General features: G+C 35.3%; 1 protein-coding gene across 7 annotated transcripts in view; it reads left to right on the forward strand.

The window, feature by feature from the left end:
- Positions 1–17,393, forward strand: part of KIAA1109 (KIAA1109 ortholog) — a 234,877-nt gene extending 217,484 nt beyond the window's left edge. For all 7 annotated transcript variants that reach the window (XM_033215165.1, XM_033215170.1, XM_033215171.1 and 4 more), the window contains 11 exons: positions 456–713; positions 1,485–1,635; positions 2,064–2,221; positions 2,361–2,553; positions 2,768–2,985; positions 5,823–6,074; positions 6,718–6,921; positions 8,656–8,850; positions 9,485–9,619; positions 14,323–14,488; positions 16,670–17,393. In XM_033215165.1, coding sequence (XP_033071056.1) covers positions 456–713; positions 1,485–1,635; positions 2,064–2,221; positions 2,361–2,553; positions 2,768–2,985; positions 5,823–6,074; positions 6,718–6,921; positions 8,656–8,850; positions 9,485–9,619; positions 14,323–14,488; positions 16,670–16,886 — 2,147 coding nt within the window. In that variant the 3' untranslated portion in view covers positions 16,887–17,393. The remainder of the gene's footprint in view (positions 1–455; positions 714–1,484; positions 1,636–2,063; positions 2,222–2,360; positions 2,554–2,767; positions 2,986–5,822; positions 6,075–6,717; positions 6,922–8,655; positions 8,851–9,484; positions 9,620–14,322; positions 14,489–16,669) is intronic.
- Positions 17,394–19,021: the final 1,628 nt, after the last annotated feature.

The following is a 19,021-nucleotide window of genomic DNA, read 5'->3' on the forward strand; positions in this document are numbered from 1 at the left end:
ATTCTATAATTATTACTCTGTAATCCTTTTAAATATCCAAGTTAATCATGGTTAATTAAGCATGGGAAACAGAAGATGCTGGGGACATGTTACTATCTTGCCTGCATTTGTCTGCTGGATTTAGATATTGTTGTAGGTAATGAAATCAAGAGATTCTTGGAAATGAAAAGTAGAGTCAGTTACACATTGAGGTAAATATGAGAAACCCTAAGTCTAAGTGTATTCCCTCACCTGTAAACTGGGACCAGAGCTCCTGTTTTGCTCTTTTCATGGAGTTTAAACAAAATACTGGAATGTTCTTTGCAAACTGTAAATTGCTGCACAGCTGCTAAATAGAGAACTAGAAGGAATATGTAATGTGATTAGAAATGATGGATGGGTGAAATTATTTTATAACTTAGGGATTTTACCCTGTTACTTTGGATTTTTTGTTTGTTTTGTGTGTTTTCTACTAGCATCTGGCCCAGGGACACCAGATTCCATTGAAGGTGTAAGCCAGCACCTTTCCCCTGAATCATCAAGAAAAGCTTACTGCAAGACCTGGGAGCAGCCAAGTCAGTCAGCCTCCTTCACCCACATGCCTCAGTCACCTAATGTGTTCAATGAGCATATGACAAACAGTACCATGTCACCAGGGACAGTAGGACAGAGCCTAAAATCCCCAGCTTCCATAAGATCAAGGAGCGTATCTGATTCTTCAGTTCCTCGAAGAGGTAACACTGCTCTTTTTGTTATCAGTAGCCCTACAGTGTTCTCAGGATAAAGTTTTAGTTACTCTCAGATTTCAGCCCTAACTATAGGAAAATATACTCTTGAGGTTTTTATGACACGTCAAAAAAAAATCCCCAAACACAGTAAAAACAACAAAACGAACATTTCAAAGTATTGCCATCAAGACAGCTAGATGGCCAGTAGGTTTGCAAATGGATAAGGGGAGAGTAATTAGCATATTGTTTGTGTGCTCCATATGGGTTTGGCCTTGGGCTTGTACTTGTGCCTGACTGTATAAAAATGAATGATGTAGTTCTTGTCAAAAGATTAAAATATAATGAGCAAATGCAGGATTCAAGATACATACTAAGTCCATAAGAACACAAAACAGGTACCCCAACCGGCGTCTGCATTTCTGAATGGTTTCTGCCTTTGAGTCCTGTATTTGGCACCTTATGATTTTCTTCTTTGTTAAACAAAATCCTAGGGTGATGCATGATCTGTGCTGCTATATCCCGTGCACACCAAAATTTCCTCATATAAAATGGGGGGCCATACATAATTTTATGAGCTTTCAAGAGGTAAAGCTGCCAGCACTTATAAACATTTAGTAAATGGTAACTATTATTTTAGAGGCAATATAACTATTAAACATTAGATTCTCATACAAGAATATTATATTTTTACTTTTTGGATTATAGCGATAAAAATAGTTTTTGCTTTGTAAGTAGCTTGGCATTTATGTGAATGAACATGTATTTTTCTATTTTTAGATTCACTTTCAAAAACATCAACTCCTTTTAACAAATCAAACAAAGCAGCAAGCCAACAAGGGACCCCATGGGAAACACTTGTCGTGTTTGCTATCAACTTGAAGCAATTAAACGTTCAAATGAATATGAGTAATGTAATGGGAAATACAACGTAAGCTATTCAGATACAAAGGAAATATATTTAATCTTTTTTGTAATTTTTCTTCTATTGTAGTAAAGATATTCAGAACCTTTTTTGAATGCTAAATATTTGAAAAAGATAGTAGATAAACGATATGTTTTATCCTGAAAACGGCTTAATTCTAAGGATACTGCAATATAAAACAGCATGAAATATATGTTCTATTAAAAGGGACTCAATTATAAAGAGAACAGGGTAATTTTCTAGCGAGGAGTAAAGCTTCATTATCAATGTTAATATTCAGATATTTACCACATAGTTTTTATAAACAGTATGTTGTTTCATTGTCAAACTTGACCTTTTAAATAAACTGATTTAACTCCTTTTTAATTTAAATCCTGTTTTAATTCATGACCCTGGAAACTATATATCTAATAACCTTTTTTTTCATTTTTTAGTTGGACAACTAGTGGTTTGAAGAGCCAGGGCCGTCTGTCAGTAGGAAGTAATCGTGATCGAGAGATTAGCATGTCTGTTGGTCTGGGAAGATCACAGTTAGATTCTAAAGGAGGAGTAGTTGGAGGGACCATAGATGTCAATGCTTTGGAGATGGTTGGTATGTTGAAATTTTACAACTGATCTAACATATCCTTAAGATAGATAGATAGATAGATATCAAAAAAACGCTTTTGGAAATTGACTCTCATGAGTTTTTCCTGTGGACATGTCTGTGAAAATTATTGTTTCTATTTTAGCTCATATTTCTGAACATCCAAATCAGCAACCCAGTCACAAAATTCAGATTACTATGGGTTCTACTGAAGCTCGTGTTGATTACATGGGCTCAAGTATCCTCATGGGCATCTTCAGTAATGCTGATCTTAAGCTTCAGGATGAATGGAAAGTAAACTTGTATAATACATTGGATTCAAGCATAACTGATAAAAGGTATTTATTAAGGATTGCTTTTTGGACAATTTACATGACTGTTCTCAACATATTGTCTATCATCTGGTGAGAAAACAGCAATTTTTCTTACAAAACTCTTATTTATTATGCAATTAATACAAATTAAAAAGCTGGGTGGGGGAAGAAAATGTTTCTTGTACTTTTTGAGTACCTTCTGTAAGACATATGACAAAGATTCTGTTTTATGCTCTAGTGAGATTTTCGTCCATGGAGATCTGAAGTGGGATATTTTCCAAGTAATGATATCAAGATCAACCACACCAGATCTGATAAAAATAGGAATGAAACTCCAGGAATTTTTCACACAACAATTTGATACCAGCAAACGAGCTCTGTCTACCTGGGGACCAGTTCCTTATCTTCCACCAAAGACAATGACTAGCAACCTAGAAAAAAGTTCACAAGAACAATGTAAGAATTAGAATTAAGCTTTTATATATGCTTTATCTTTCACTAAATATGTTACATTCTTAATTTAAAATAATAATCTGTATGCCCTACTTAGAAAATAGCCCACAGGCTCTTTATCCCACTCAGTTAGCAAAGGGCCAGATTTTCTACCTGCCAATGGAATTAGAGGCCATTATTTAGGAAGACATCATTTGTTATCTCTTCCCTCTGCTGCAGTGCATCTGCATCCATACTCACTCCACACTCTTGAATACTATTTATGACAATATCATGTTTTGGTTTAGAATGTCTATGGAGTCAGAATATCTCAATTTGGATTTACTAGGTGAGTGGTATTAAGCAGATCATTATTTTCACTTAGTAATTCAATTGGCAAATATTTATTAAGCTACAACCATGTGCTTAGGCACTATTCTAGGCACAGGATATCTAGTGATGGATAAAATCACTACCCTCATGAAGCATAGATTCTAATGGGAGAGAAAGACCCTAATAAATTTACTAACTAAATATGTAAGATAATTTCAGTTAGAGAAAAGTGCTAATAAGCAAAAGAACAAAACAGGGGAAGAATACAGAGAATGATTAAATGTAAGGACAGCTATTTTAGAAAGTGTGATCATTTAGGTGTTTTCTGAAGTGACATTTTAGTGGAAATGTGAATGAGAGAACAAGGCTAAGATGTGGGGGAAGAGAGTTCCAGGCATAGGGGGATATTGAGTCCAAAGTTCCCCTAGTAGGAACAAACTTGGCTTGAGGATCATTAAGGTTGCCACTGTAGCTGGAACAGAAATGAGCAAGTATGAAAATGTTGGACATGAATTCACAGAGGTATACCCCAGATAAGATTTTTAATATGATGGTCAGCTATCAGAGAGTTTTAAACAGATCTGATATCTGATTTACCTTTTTAAAAAATACTCCCTTTTAAAGCTCACTCTGGCTACTGTGTGAAGAACAGACTATAGGCAGTTAAGAATGGAAGGAAACCACTGCAATAGTTACCATTACCATTGTTACATACATAGTTACATCATTACTGTAAGGAAGCCATTGCAAGAGTCCAGGCAAGAAATGTTGGCTTTCACTAGGATGATAGAGGTGTAAGTGGTGAGAAGCAGTCAGAATGAGGATAGCTTTTTAGTAACTTTATTATTATAGAAGTAATATGGGTACACTGAAAAGAAACTAGAATACACAAGAGAAGCAAAAAATAAAACCATCATGTTCCACTCTGACATCACTGTGAACACCTTAGAGCATATACCTCCAGATATTTTTCTATGTATCTGTATATATGTGTACATTTTAAGAAAATATCAAAATTCATACCATTTTGTATGTCAACAATCTCCAACTTTCCATTTTGCTAATTATCTCCTTTAGCGTTCAAAACACATTGATTTCCATGATTGATCTAAAAATGTCCTCTATAATGGTTCTGTCCAAACCAGTTTATCCAATCCAAGATCACAGGTTAAATGTGGTTATGTTCCTTTGCCTTCTGTTAATTTAGCACAGTTCATTTTTTATATGAATTGACTTGTTGAGGAGATGTAGCCAACTGTCCTAAAGAATGCCCTGCCTTCTAAATCTTTTTCAGTTACTTCCTGTGTTGTCATTTATGTTTTTCCTCTAGTCCATGTATTTCCTTTAAACTAGAATTTATATTAGGCATATAAAAATTGAGGGATGTTCTGCAAAATGCCTGGATTCTTCAAAAAAACTCCTCGTCACAAAAAAAAAACATAAAGGCTTAGGAATTGTTTAAAGGAAAACATAATAGTTGAATGCAATTCATGATCTTTGGTTGGATTATGGGTGAGAGGTATGGAAAACAGCCAAAAGGAATGTTATTGGAAAAAATGGAAAATATACCTTGTATGTTTGATTAGTGCTTCTCAAACTTTAACATGCATCTGAAACCCCTGGAGATGTTACTGAAATATAGATTTTGATATAGTAGGCACAGGTGGACTTAAGAGTTAGCATTTCTCACAAACTCCCAGGTGATGCTGATTCTGCTGGCCCTCTGACCTTGCTTTGAGTAGCAAAGGAATGTAAGAGTTTAAAAGCAGTACTTAAAATAAGGGGGTATGCATTTGATTTCTAGGTCTTCCAGTTACTGGTTCACTTAACTTCTCTGTTCTTCTGCTGCTTCACGTGAAATCAGTCAAGATGAAATATCTAGTTTACAGAGTTATAATAAGAAATTACATAAAATTTCATGCAAGTACTTTGTAACTCAATCATTACAGACATATTAGGTTTTTGGTTTTTTCTTCTTTCCTGTTTTTTTTTTTTTTGAGACAGGTTCTCACTCTGTCACCCAGGCTGGAGTGCAGTGGCATGATCTCAGCTCACTCACTGCAACCTCGATCTCCTGGAGTCAAGCAATTCTCCTGCCTCAGCCTCCCAAGTAGCTGGGACTACAGGCATGCACCACCGCACCCAGCTAATTTTGGTATTTTTAGTAGAGACAGGGTTTCACCATGTTGGCCAGGCTGGTCTCAAACTCCTGAGCTCAAGTGAACCACCCACTACAGTTTCTAAAAGTGCTGGGATTACAGGCGTGAGCCACTGCACCCAGCCTCAGATATATTAGTTTAAATTGTTTTTAGAAAGTTACTGCTTTCCTTAGCTATATCCATCCTCATGCAGCGTCTTTTCCTAGAATGTCTTTTTATTAGCTATTTGCTTAGTGTTAAACAGGCACTGGACACTGTTTTCATCCCTTACCTGAGACTGTAGAAAGTAGCCACTTGCTGCCTCACTCTACCCTATTCAAGGGTACTCATTAGGCACTTCAGGTTATGTGTTTTTTTGTTTTCTTGCAGTGCTTGATGCAGCACATCATCGACACTGGCCTGGAGTATTGAAGGTGGTATCAGGATGCCACATATCCTTATTTCAGATTCCATTACCAGAAGATGGAATGCAATTTGGAGGATCAATGAGCTTACATGGAAATCATATGACACTGGCATGTTTTCATGGTCCAAATTTCCGTTCAAAATCTTGGGCCCTTTTTCATTTAGAAGAACCAAATATTGCTTTTTGGACTGAAGCTCAGAAAATCTGGGAAGATGGTAAACTGACGCATTTCTAGCTTTTACTTTCTCCTATCTTGTTATGACTATAAATGACAATTATATTTCTGAAGTCCATCTCTGATTGTTCTCATGTATCTGACATGTTAAGGAATTCACTGCCAATGAGTCAATATTTATAATGTCTGGTACATGTTAATTTCTGAACTTGCCATCTTACTCCATGTTTCTTAGGCAATTAAAGTTTCTGCTGCTGTGGCTAAACATAGTCATGGTAATAATTACTGTAATCTTTCTTATAAAAACATGAAGTCAAGGCAACATAGTGGTAGTGACTGGAAATTATTTGCCAGTCAAGACTGTCTTATAAAATATATAGGCAAGGCTGTGCTTTTATCTCTACAGTGATAAACCCATTTCCTTTGAGCTTTACTTTTCCACTTGGTGGTTTCTACATTATGAGGGAAAAAAATGTTTGATGCTCTTCATCTAACTAGGGACAAATCCAGTTACCACTAATAGAAGAATTATTTGTGAATTATTTGGTTTTAATCCTCATTTATTCTTCATTTTTATAGCCTTCCTATATATGACAACTGAATTTATAGCTCTGAGGCCACAGTTATCATCTTGAATCTAAATATGGTTTATTGCTTTAAAAAGTATTTTTATTTTGTTGTAGGCTCCAGTGATCATTCTACATATATTGTACAAACACTAGATTTTCATCTGGGTCATAATACTATGGTTACCAAACCATGTGGTGCTTTGGAAAGTCCTATGGCAACAATAACCAAGATAACAAGGCGTCGCCATGAAAATCCACCCCATGGAGTAGCAAGTGTGAAAGAATGGTTCAATTATGTTACAGCCACAAGGAATGAAGGTTAAAATTTTGAGTTTTTGGAGAGATTTATTTTGTTTTTTCCATTTTGGATTCTGTTGACTGTGTTTAGAATTTAAATGGAGACGGTGTTTTCATTTCCTTAAACAATTTTCATTTTAATCTTGCTGGCTGACACAAGTAATAATTATTTAATACCACCCTGGTAATGCGGCATCTCATGGACTCAAATTATTTTAGATGTAATTGAAAACATTCTAAATAAAATTGGCTTTGAAATTAAGTTTATTACATTGAGAAATATTTTAGAAAATATTTAGGAAATGATTCTGGAAAAATATTTTCCTAGTAATGCTAAAAAATGGAGGTTTGGGGAGGTTGTTAAACAATTAAATAGTGGAATACCACAAACTTAAAGTTCAGATAGCTAGAACAAAATGAAACCAAATATTATGATTCTATCAAGTTGTAAGTTTAAAAGAAAGTGCTTTTGATAGTTTTTTTTTTTTTTTTTCATTTGATTAGATAGATACAACAGTCTTGTGATAGTGTGGTCATGATAACTTATTTTATGGCGCTTTTGGGATTTGGGTTTATAGTATTGCTTTTACCAATTATCTCTGTGTATTGGAAAACTGACTAGAGTGAGAGGTGTTGAGACTTTTCAGTGTTTTACATAAAAATGACCTTTTTTCTTTTTATTTGAGACGGAGTCTTGCCCTGTTGCCCAGGCTGGATCTTGGCTCACTGCAACCTCCATCTCCCAGGTTCAAGCGATTCTCCTGCCTCAGCCTCCTGAGTAGCTGGGATTACAGGTGTGTGCCACCCCACCCGGCTAATTTTTGTAGTTTTAGTAGAGACGGGGTTTCACCATGTTGGTCAGGCTGGTCTCAAACTCCTGACCTCGTGATACACCCGCCTCAGCCTCCCAAAGTGCTGGGATTACAGGCATGAGCCACCATGCCCAGCTAAAAATGACCTTTTTTCAAAATGGAAAAGATGATGATTAGGCCCCATGAGAACAGTTACCATGGAATAGGCCATCTCACAGATTGAATAGAGACTGTTAAAAATGTTCCTAGAACAAAGGAGAATAAGAAAGTGAATCAGAAGATTATGCCTGTATTGACTATTTTACCTTCCAAACAGGGATTTGGGGGAAGGGGGATCTTTATGGCTGGAGTGTTCTAAAGCATCTATTAGCATAATGAACTGCTGTCTGAAGAAAAATAATTATAATTCTAAGATCTATAAAAGATCTTTATAAAACTAAGATCTATAGTTTAATCATAGCACATATGTTGGGGAAAATCAGTACTTCTACCTGATTTCAAGACCAGGATCCTATTTAATCTCAAATTCTGTAAGAGTGAAGTGTTCAATCTATGGAGCCCTTTGGGCTTAGTGAAATTCCAACTTCAGACATGAATTCAGTTGAGAATAATATTCATTTTAAAATCCCAGAAACCAAAGCTAGAATGTATTCGGTTTATACAAATCCCATTATAAAGCTTTGGTCTTGACAACATTGAGATACTGATATTGATATACTACGTATATCTATGTACATATATATGTATATATGTGTGTATATATACATATGTATCTATGTATATATCTGTATACATATATATGTAGTGTATCTATATCTCTCTATATATATAATGTGATTCTTTCCAACTTTTGAAATAATAGTTCTGTATATTATAGTGGTCTTGAAAGCTATATAGGCTTGTCAATGCCTATTAATTTGACTCTCTATCATTATGCATGTAGAGCTAAATCTACTTCGTAATGTTGATGCTAACAACACTGAGAATAGCACTACTGTGAAGAATTCTAGTTTGCTGAGTGGATTCAGAGGAGGTTCTAGCTACAACCATGAAACAGAGACTATCTTTGCATTACCAAGGATGCAGCTTGACTTTAAATCCATTCATGTTCAAGAACCACAGGAGCCTTCATTACAGGGTATGTAGAAAAACAATTGAAAGTTAATAAGAAAATTCTAAAGCCACTTCAAACTACTGCTTTCTTCCCATGGATTTTTTTAAATATTAATATCTAATGAAATTGATTTTCTAGGCAAAACTGATTTATTTTCTTATCAACTATATGACCTCTGGAAAATTATTTAATGAACTTATACCTCTCTCTCAGTAAAATGAAGAATAATAATTGGACTTCATTCATAGGACTATTATGAGGAATAAATGGCATATATAGGTTGAGCACCCCAATCCAAAAATCTGAAATGCCCTAAAATCCAAAATATTTTGAATACTGACATGACACTCACAGGAAGTGCTCATTGGAGGATTTCAGATTTTTGGATTGGAATTCTAAAACCAGTAAGTATAATGCAAATATTCCAGAATCCAAAATTTGAAAGACATCTGATCCCAAGCATAATTGGATAAGGGATACTCAATCTGTACTAGGAAAGTACTTAATAAACTATCATCATCCTATGAATCACATACAGATATTACTCATTTCTTTACAGTTGCATTTCATGTGGATGCATTTACGCAGACCTATGTAAATCCTTATTAATGGGAAGAAGATGACTCATTTTATTAAATCTTTTACCATATTATTGCAGATGCCAACCTGAAGCCAAAAGTAGAATGTAGTGTGGTGACAGAGTTCACTGACCACATTTGTGTGACTATGGATGCTGAGCTCATCATGTTTCTTCATGATTTAGTGTCAGCTTATCTTAAAGAAAAAGAAAAAGGTGGGTGGAACACTCTTTCTTTCAGGCTGCAGGAATGGCAACTGTCAGTGCCATTTACATGAATTGTTATGGTCTAATGAGAAAATGAGTGGAATATATCTCCTTCTGTGAGTTGAAGACATCAGTAAATAGCGTTAGTAAGACTATCACAGACTTTCTGAGTACTTGCTATATATACAGCACCGATGGTGTTTTATACTTTACAAAGTGTAGGCCGGGCGCGGTGGCTCAAGCCTGTAATCCCAGCACTTTGGGAGGCCGAGACGGGCGGATCACGAGGTCAGGAGATCGAGACCATCCTGGCTAACACGGTGAAACCCCGTCTCTACTAAAAATACAAAAAACTAGCCGGGCAAGGTGGCGGGCGCCTGTAGTGCCAGCTACTCCGGAGGCTGAGGCAGGAGAATGGTCTAAACCCGGGAGGCGGAGTTTGCAGTGAGCTGAGATGCGGCCACTGCACTCCAGCCCGGGCGACAGAGCAAGACTCCGTCTCAAAAAAAAAAAAAAGTGTTTCTGTATACATTATCTTATGTACATTTTCAGTTAGACCTTATAGGAGATTCTTGAAAAATAGGAAAATGTGAGGAAATACTGCAAATCAAAGTGAAATGACTAAAGAAACAACTACATAATAAAGAAGTATGAGTTATTTACCTAATTGTGAAAACTGAATTAAGCTGATAAATGTTTGGAATGCAGAAAACCTTTTCTTTTTAATACATAAATTATTTAAATCTCAGTGGTGGTATTTGAGTTCATGAGCTTGCTAATTTGGTTTACACACTGGTAACTTAATGTTTACCCATTAAGAAATGTATGGTGACTGGGGGCAATGGCTCATGTCTGTCATACCAGCACTTTGAGATGCCGAGGAGGATGGATTGCTTCAGCCCAGGGCTTTGAGACCAGCCTACGCAACAAAGTGAGACCCCATTTCTACGAAAAACACAAAAATTAGCCAGGTGTGGTGGCATACACCTGTAGTCCCCAGCTACTCGGGAGGCTGTGAGGTGGGAGGATCAACTGATCCTGGGAGTTCAAGGCTACAGTGAGCTGTGAGCCATAATCGCACCACCACACTCCAGCCTGAGTGACAGAGTAAGATCCTGTCTCAAAAAAAAAAAGTATGGCAACCGTAATATATGGAATTAGCTAATATATTATAGTACTCTGTAACTGTTCAAAAGAATGAGGTAGTTTGAAATGTAATGATTTGGAATGCTTACAAAATATATAGTCATTTATTCATTCAATAAATATTTATTGCACCGTTATAAATATACAATGGTAAAATCACAGATGTGCTTCCTAATAAATAGCTTGGAATAAATGTAATTTGTTCAAGTCACACTATAATACTGTTTCATTTTCTTCATGAGGAAAAAATATAGAATTTGTCCTGAAGATATTTTAAAAATAAAAATTATCAAACGACCATGTTGAAAGAGTACAAAGGTAGCATAGCATACATTGAAATGCTGTTTTATTAATATTCAATCGAGATGTGCCCAAAATTCAGTGAGAGAGTAAAATCAATAATTATGGCTGGTAGAAATCTATATGACCTCAGTAGAAACTTCAAGTAAAATGACAGAAACTGTATAATAGGCAATCTTATATATTATATATAAGTAGATAAAATCTTCACATACAGCTCCAACAGCTACCAGTCAGTGGTAATCCTTTTCTTTTTGTGCCTTAATATTTAAACTTAATGTAGAAAAAAACAGATTCAAGATAAACCTGTGAAGTTCAGAATTATTTTCTAGTCTATCTATATTTGAAAACCTTACAAATTTGTTTATCTTGGGTATGATGTGAAACATTTGTCATTTTATGAAATAGTGTGTTCATCTTGGGCTGCCGCAAACAATGTGTGTTTCTAAAAAACAACAACAAAAAGACTGTTTTAATATAAACTGTTATAAAACATTTCAATGGGCAAAGGGGGTGGATTTACAATAACAAAATATATCTGTGAGGATTTCAATTATAAATAAAGTTATTACAAACAACAAGCAATTCGTTTTGGCCAAATACTCAAACATACCTGAGAAAATTCTTAACAGCATGTCAGACTATACCAGAATCAACATATTTAGAGAACATCAAAATAAACTGCAGCACTGTAACCACCACCAGTAATAAAGACCCAGCAACTGAGCAGGCCTCAACTGAACAGGGCATCTGTGTTCTTATGTAGTGGGTTACTACAGCTTCATTTTGAGGCTCATTCCCAATCAAGTTATAACCAGAGCTACATAACACGTATTACCTAATTAATCAATTATTTTACATTCAGTTTGTGTACTGAAACTAATGCCCTAAGAGGAAAGCTGTATTCATTAAATAAGATCATATGAAAGTATTAATGGCAAAAACTGCAATTACCTTTGCACCACCCTAATACCTATGTCTCAGATTCTACTTTATATTTAATTATTATAGCCAATTAAAAGACTTGTCTTAAGGTGAAAAGCTTGCTTACATAGAAACCTCTTTAGTACCACTGTTCAAATATATATACATCTAGCCATTAACATGCAAAAACCATTGAATTACACAGCTCAAATTAATGCATGGTATGGTGTATGAATTATATCTCAAAGCTGTTAAAAAACAAAACAAGACAAGCAGAGAGCCAAGTCAGGAATGAACTTCCATTCACAATTGCTTCAAAGAGAATAAAATACCTAGGAATCCAGCTTACAAGGGATGTAAAGGACGTCTTCAAGGAGAACTACAAACCACTGCTCAGTGAAATCAAAGAGGACACAAACAAATGGAAGAACATACCATGCTCATGGATAGGAAGAATCAATATCGTGAAAATGGCCATACTGCCCAAGGTTATTTATAGATTCAATGCCATCCCCATCAAGCTACCAATGAGTTTCTTCACAGAATTGGAAAAAACTGCTTTAAAGTTCATATGGAACCAAAAAAGAGCCCGCATTGCCAAGACAATCCTAGGTCAAAAGGACAAAGCTGGAGGCGTCACGCTACCTGACTTCAAACTATACTACAAGGCTACAGTAACCAAAACAGCATGGTACTGGTACCACAACAGAGAAATAGACCAGTGGAACAGAACAGAGTCCTCAGAAATAATACCACACATCTACAGCCATCTGATCTTTGACAAACCTGACAAAAACAAGAAATGGGGAAAGGATTCCCTATTTAATAAATGGTGCTGGGAAAATTGGCTAGCCACAAGTAGAAAGCTGAAACTGGATCCTTTCCTTACCCCTTATACGAAAATTAATTCAAGATGGATTAGAGACTTAAATGTTAGACCTAATACCATAAAAACCCTAGAAGAAAATCTAGGTAGTACCATTCAGGACATAGGCATGGGCAAGGACTTCATGTCTAAAACACCAAAAGCAACGGCAGCAAAAGCCAAAATTGACAAATGGGATCTCATTAAACTAAAGAGCTTTTGCACAGCAAAAGAAACTACCATCAGAGTGAACAGGCAACCTACAGAATGGGAGAAAATTTTTGCAACCTACTCATCTGACAAAGGGCTAATATCCAGAATCTACAAAGAACTCAAACAAATATACAAGAAAAAAACAAACAACCCCATCAAAAAGTGGGGAAAGGATATGAACAGACATTTCTCAAAAGAAGACATCCATACAGCCAACAGACACATGAAAAAATGCTCGTCATCACTCGCCATCAGAGAAATGCAAATCAAAACCACAATGAGATACCATCTCACACCAGTTAGAATGGCAATCATTAAGAAGTCAGGAAACAATAGATGTTGGAGAGGATGTGGAGAAATAGGAACACTTTTACACTGTTGGTGGGATTGTAAACTAGTTCAACCATTATGGAAAACAGTATGGCGATTCCTCAAGGATCTAGAACTAGATGTACCATATGACCCAGCCATCCCACTACTGGGTATATACCCAAAGGATTATAAATTACTCTACTACAAAGACACATGCACACGTATGTTTATTGCGGCACTATTCACAATAGCAAAGACTTGGAATCAACCCAAATGTCCATCTGTGACAGACTGGATTAAGAAAATGTGGCACATATACACCATGGAATACTATGCAGCCATCAAAAAGGATGAGTTTGCGTCCTTTGTAGGGACATGGATGCAGCTGGAAACCATCATTCTTAGCAAACTATCACAAGAAGAGAAAACCAAACACCGCATGTTCTCACTCATAGGTGGGAACTGAACAATGAGATCACTTGGACTCGGGAAGGGGAACATCACACACTGGGGCCTATCATGGGGAGGGGGGAGGAGGGAGGGATTGCATTGGGGAGTTATACATGATATAAACGTTATGCACATGTACCCTAGAACTTAAAGTATAATAAAAAATAAAAAAAGAAGAAGAAAACAAAACAAAACAAAACAAAACAAAACTGCCTACAGCCATTCTTTAGGAAACCTGCAGCTATCAATTTCAGTGCCATAGGCTTGCTATCAAGTCACTGATCTCAGCATTTTTTATCATTAATGTTGACACTGTTTATCTCCAAGAAATATCAATAATTGGTACTTACGGCTTATTTTAAACTATTTTTTTTAAGAAATGCAATTAAATGAGGCTTTGGCCAGGTCACAGATAAAATGAGAAATGAAACCAATTCTGATGTTCTAATTCTTATGGTGATTTAAGATAAATGTCTAATACTAATCAAAATTTTCCTTATAGCCATCTTTCCACCTCGGATTTTATCTACTCGACCAGGACAGAAAAGTCCAATTATTATACATGATGACAATTCCTCTGATAAAGATAGAGAAGATAGCATCACTTATACTACTGTGGACTGGAGAGATTTTATGTGCAATACATGGCATCTAGAACCTACTCTTAGGTAAGTAATGAGTATATACATTTTACCCATATGCTAAGGGATTACTACGAGAAAAGTTATGAATAATGTAAGTTATATATGATTATCAAAAAATGTATTCAGAAGTTAGTCTCCTGTAATGTCTATAGCTTCTGTGTGCTGTCTTTGCTGCTGCTTTCTGCTTTTGTGTTTCTAGGTAAGGTGAATGAAGTACAAACGTTGAGAATAGCTCAGCACTGATGAGTTGTTCAATGGGTGACATTCTGTCAGTCACTAAAATATGAGAATAATTATCCTTCCACTGTTGCCATTAGTTTTTCACCTTCTCACCAAGATGTTATTTTCAGGGTTTGAGGTAGCTACTGTAAACTGTTTTGTTACTTAGTACGACAAGATGCAGTAGAAGTCATATTTAATTGTTAAGGAACTATTTTAATTTCTTGCTGGATATATGTTATAACACTGTAATAAAACCTGCAGGGTTACAGTGCCCCTGTTTGCATACTAAGCATTATAAAACCATGCCTAAAATCTCAAATTTAACACTATCGGATTAAGGTTCCCTTATTGAGTCATGGTCAGTTTCCTGTTTTTTTTTCCTTTCATCTCATCTGCTTTGCTGTAACTGTCTGAATCTTGAAATAACAGTATTAAAAAAAATCCATTACATCCCAGCACAACATTCCACAAAATGATATAGATTTTATTTAGATAAGGTTTTTATTCAGACATATTCATGTCACAAAATAATTCCAAAATAAAATCTCCATTATGCAGTGAGGACTCTTGTATAGGCAGAAAGTAGTAACTTTGTGTGTTAATAAATAATTGGTATACAGTAAAACTGGTTGTAACTAAATAAGAAAAACACTTTGATACTAATAGTGCATATACCCATGAGAAATATTAACTGTTAAAATACTGCAGAGGTCCTAATGCAGAAAACGGTTTGTAAAATCTGTTTTGTATTTGCAAATCTAAATAATAATATATTTAAATTGAATACACGATGAATTTAGTTTCAAGTGAGCATAAAAATAGTCACTATATTCCTTTTTTTAGCAAACTATCAAGAGTAACTAGTTAAGTAATATGGTGTAGTGGTAGACAGCATGGTTTAAGAGCTCTGGCTGTAAGCCCAGCTCTTTTGCATAGTAGCTGACTGAGCTAGGCCAAAAGACCTGACCCCTCTGTTCTCTCTGCCTCAGTTGACTCATGAAAAATTTGGAAAATGGTATTACCCACCTTGTAGGATCATTACACTGGTTAAATGAGTTAATTCACGCAAAATGCTTATAACTATTTGAGTTTGAGGAGATAAATGCCGAACCACCCCCAACCCCCACCCTGAGTTCAGAACCAGCTGAAATAGTGGGAGAGATTAATATGGATAAAGCTGATAACAAAAAAATGTGGTTTAGCTATATGGCAACAATAGCTTTCTACAGAGTTCGGGTTTGGTCCTACCTGCAGGGCATCGATGCAGAACTTCAGGGAAGGGCGGGATAGGGAGTGGCAGGAGTTGTACAATCAGCAGCTCCATGTATGTACTCAGCCACAAACAACACAGAATATACTCTAGGGCTAATCTGTTTAGGGGCTTGCTCCTGAAAAACTTGTGGCATGAAGGAACAGACTAAAATGAAGGGCTCCCAACAGGGAGGAGGGTACTGAACTGTTACTTCCTCTGTTAACTTTGCCTATTGGATAAATCATCCATACAGGGGCAGAAGGTGGCCAGGAGTGTTTCAGTAACAGCTGTTTCTCCACATATAAGGAAATAGCAAGAATGGGAAAAAATGGTTCTCCCTTCAAATATGTTTAGCACATAGCACTCAGTAAATTTTAGCCTTTTTCTCCCATTATGCCACATGCTTATGAAATCTACTAAAATTAACCAGATGTCTTTTTATATGTTTAAGATAACTGTACAACAGGCCTAAAATAAATTATTCAGGATGAAATATAGTAAACACTATTGCTGTGTTTAGGTTGTCAAAGATAATCATATATATATTATTTTTTGAATACTATTATTATGGTGAATCCAAGAATTATGGGCTCAATTATACAAATGTACCTACTGAAAATATTTTGTCTTGGGTATATTACAGAGGCTTAGTGATGTTCTTTTCCTACCATTAGAACCGTGCTCTAGGGCACTGTTATACTCCTTAATAATAACTGTATTTTTTATTTTAGGTTAATTTCTTGGACTGGAAGAAAGATTGATCCAGTAGGTGTTGATTATATTCTTCAAAAATTGGGCTTTCATCATGCTAGGACTACTATTCCTAAATGGCTTCAAAGAGGAGTCATGGATCCACTGGACAAGGTTCTGTCAGTTCTTATCAAAAAGCTCGGTACTGCACTACAGGATGAAAAGGAAAAGAAAGGCAAAGACAAAGAAGAACACTAAAAAGTAATTTGATCTTTGAACAAATTATGATTGTTTCTGTTAAGTTTTATTACAGTGGAGTTTTTTTAGTATAATAATTTTAAATATAACTTTAAAATAATTCTAAATTTGTGGCTATTATAATTAAAAGTTTGTAAGTTAACCAGTTTATTCTAGTCTCATCATTCTGTGTACAGTGAAGTATTGCATGATAATGTAAATTTTGTGAAAAACTAGATTAAAATATATAAATCTTGTTATGGTTTATAATTATATAATGTGCAATACAATTCCTGCATCTTTAAAATGTTTGCAGAATAACTGAATTTTTTTTGTGACTGGCCCCATAACTTTTAGAAAAAAATCTCGTTGATAATGTGATTTTTGGGGAGGTCATTAATTGCTTTTTCTTTTTTTAATGTAGACTTGTATAAATACCTGTCTATATATAGCTTGAGTAATTGTGGTATGATTGTATACCACTAAAATATTGTTAACTATTGTAATAAAGTCACAATAATGGTTTAAGTCTGTAGTCATTTTTGAATCTTTTTCTCCTTTTTATAATTAATAGATGCCCATCCCGTGTCACAGCTGATCAGATGCTTTCATAGAAGATGATTTATACCTATATTAGAGTCGGGCCATAGGTTCTACCTCTGTGGATTCAATCAACTGTAGATCGAAAATATTCAGGAAAAAAAAAATTCCACCCAAATTCCAAAAAGCAAAACTTGTATTTACGAAGTACTACATTAAGTCCACATGAATGATGTGTAGGCATTGTATTAGGTATTGCAAATAATCTACAGATGATTTAAAGAGTATCCAGGAGAATGTGCGTAGGTTATATTCAAATACTACACAATTTTATATGAGGAACTTGAGCATCTACAGATGTTCTGGAACCAATCCCCCATGAACACGGAAAGACGACTATGTTTACAAAAAATTAGCTCAGGAAGGATGCAATTAGGGACAGGCACACAAGAGGTATATTAATAATACCTAAGAGAAATATTAGGTATTGTTCTTTCTTAAGCTAATGGTAAATTCACAGCAAGTAATTTTTGTTATACTATATTCCTTACATGTTTGTATTTTTTGTGTGTATGAAGTTATATATAATGTATGTTATATATTACATATATATGTATTATGTACACACATTAAGTATAAAAAAATTAAAATAGCAAGATCTAAAATAATATTCAAAGGTAGCTATAATTACCTCAGGCTCGAAATCTAGCGAAGTCAGTATGGCCAGTTTAAAGATTGGGTAAACAGTAGAATTGAAGAGCTAGAGTTACAAAACACCTAAAGCAAGAGCTTTCATTTAGGAAGGTAACACAGTTTTATCTCTAACAGATTAAACAACAAAAAGCTCCAGAAGAGCTGAGGTACTTAGCCAAAGGTATAGATCTAGTAAATGTTAGTAAGGGAATTAAGACTTGCTGTCTAATGTCACACAGCAACTTAGTCACACAACCAAAACCCTAGTGTTAACAGTCCTAATTTTGTATTCTTTCTGCTAGGCCATTGTAGCTGTCATCTGTCTGATCTCTGAATCCCACCCCCATATCTCTTAATTGGTGCCTATAAAATAACAAGTATAAACTTACCCTGTTTCTGGCACTAACTGTGATAATGTTATAAAAAGCAAAAGGACAAATTAAATCTGTAAGTACTTAAAATCTCTATGACTCTGTTGGACAAAGCTATGAGAAAACTAGCACATCTGTGCACTACTGATGAGAAATTAAATTGGTACAACTCCCATGAAGGACAATTAAGTAACAGCTATCAAAATAACAGGCATATAATTTTTACTGGACATACATACAGTACTTCTGTGTGTGAAATAATTATACAAGCATGTATATTTGCAGTATTCTGCAATAGTGCAGTATTGTGGCAGTATGTTGCGGTAATGTTGCAGTATTCTTTGTAATAAATGGTTGGAAACAATTCAAATGTTCATCAGTGTAAGACAGGTTAATTAAAAGTGACATCCATTCAGTAGCATAGTATGCAACCATGAAAAAGCGAAAAAAGATGATCTTTAAGATTTATTCCTAAATAAGAAAGCGTGGTCGGCCACTTAGATTACAATGTTTCCAAGTGATCTACTATAGTTATTTTTTGAGTATCATGTA

The sequence above is a fragment of the Trachypithecus francoisi genome, unplaced genomic scaffold, assembly GCF_009764315.1.
Source record: "Trachypithecus francoisi isolate TF-2019V2 unplaced genomic scaffold, Tfra_2.0 Lachesis_group1, whole genome shotgun sequence".
NCBI lineage: Eukaryota > Metazoa > Chordata > Mammalia > Primates > Cercopithecidae > Trachypithecus > Trachypithecus francoisi.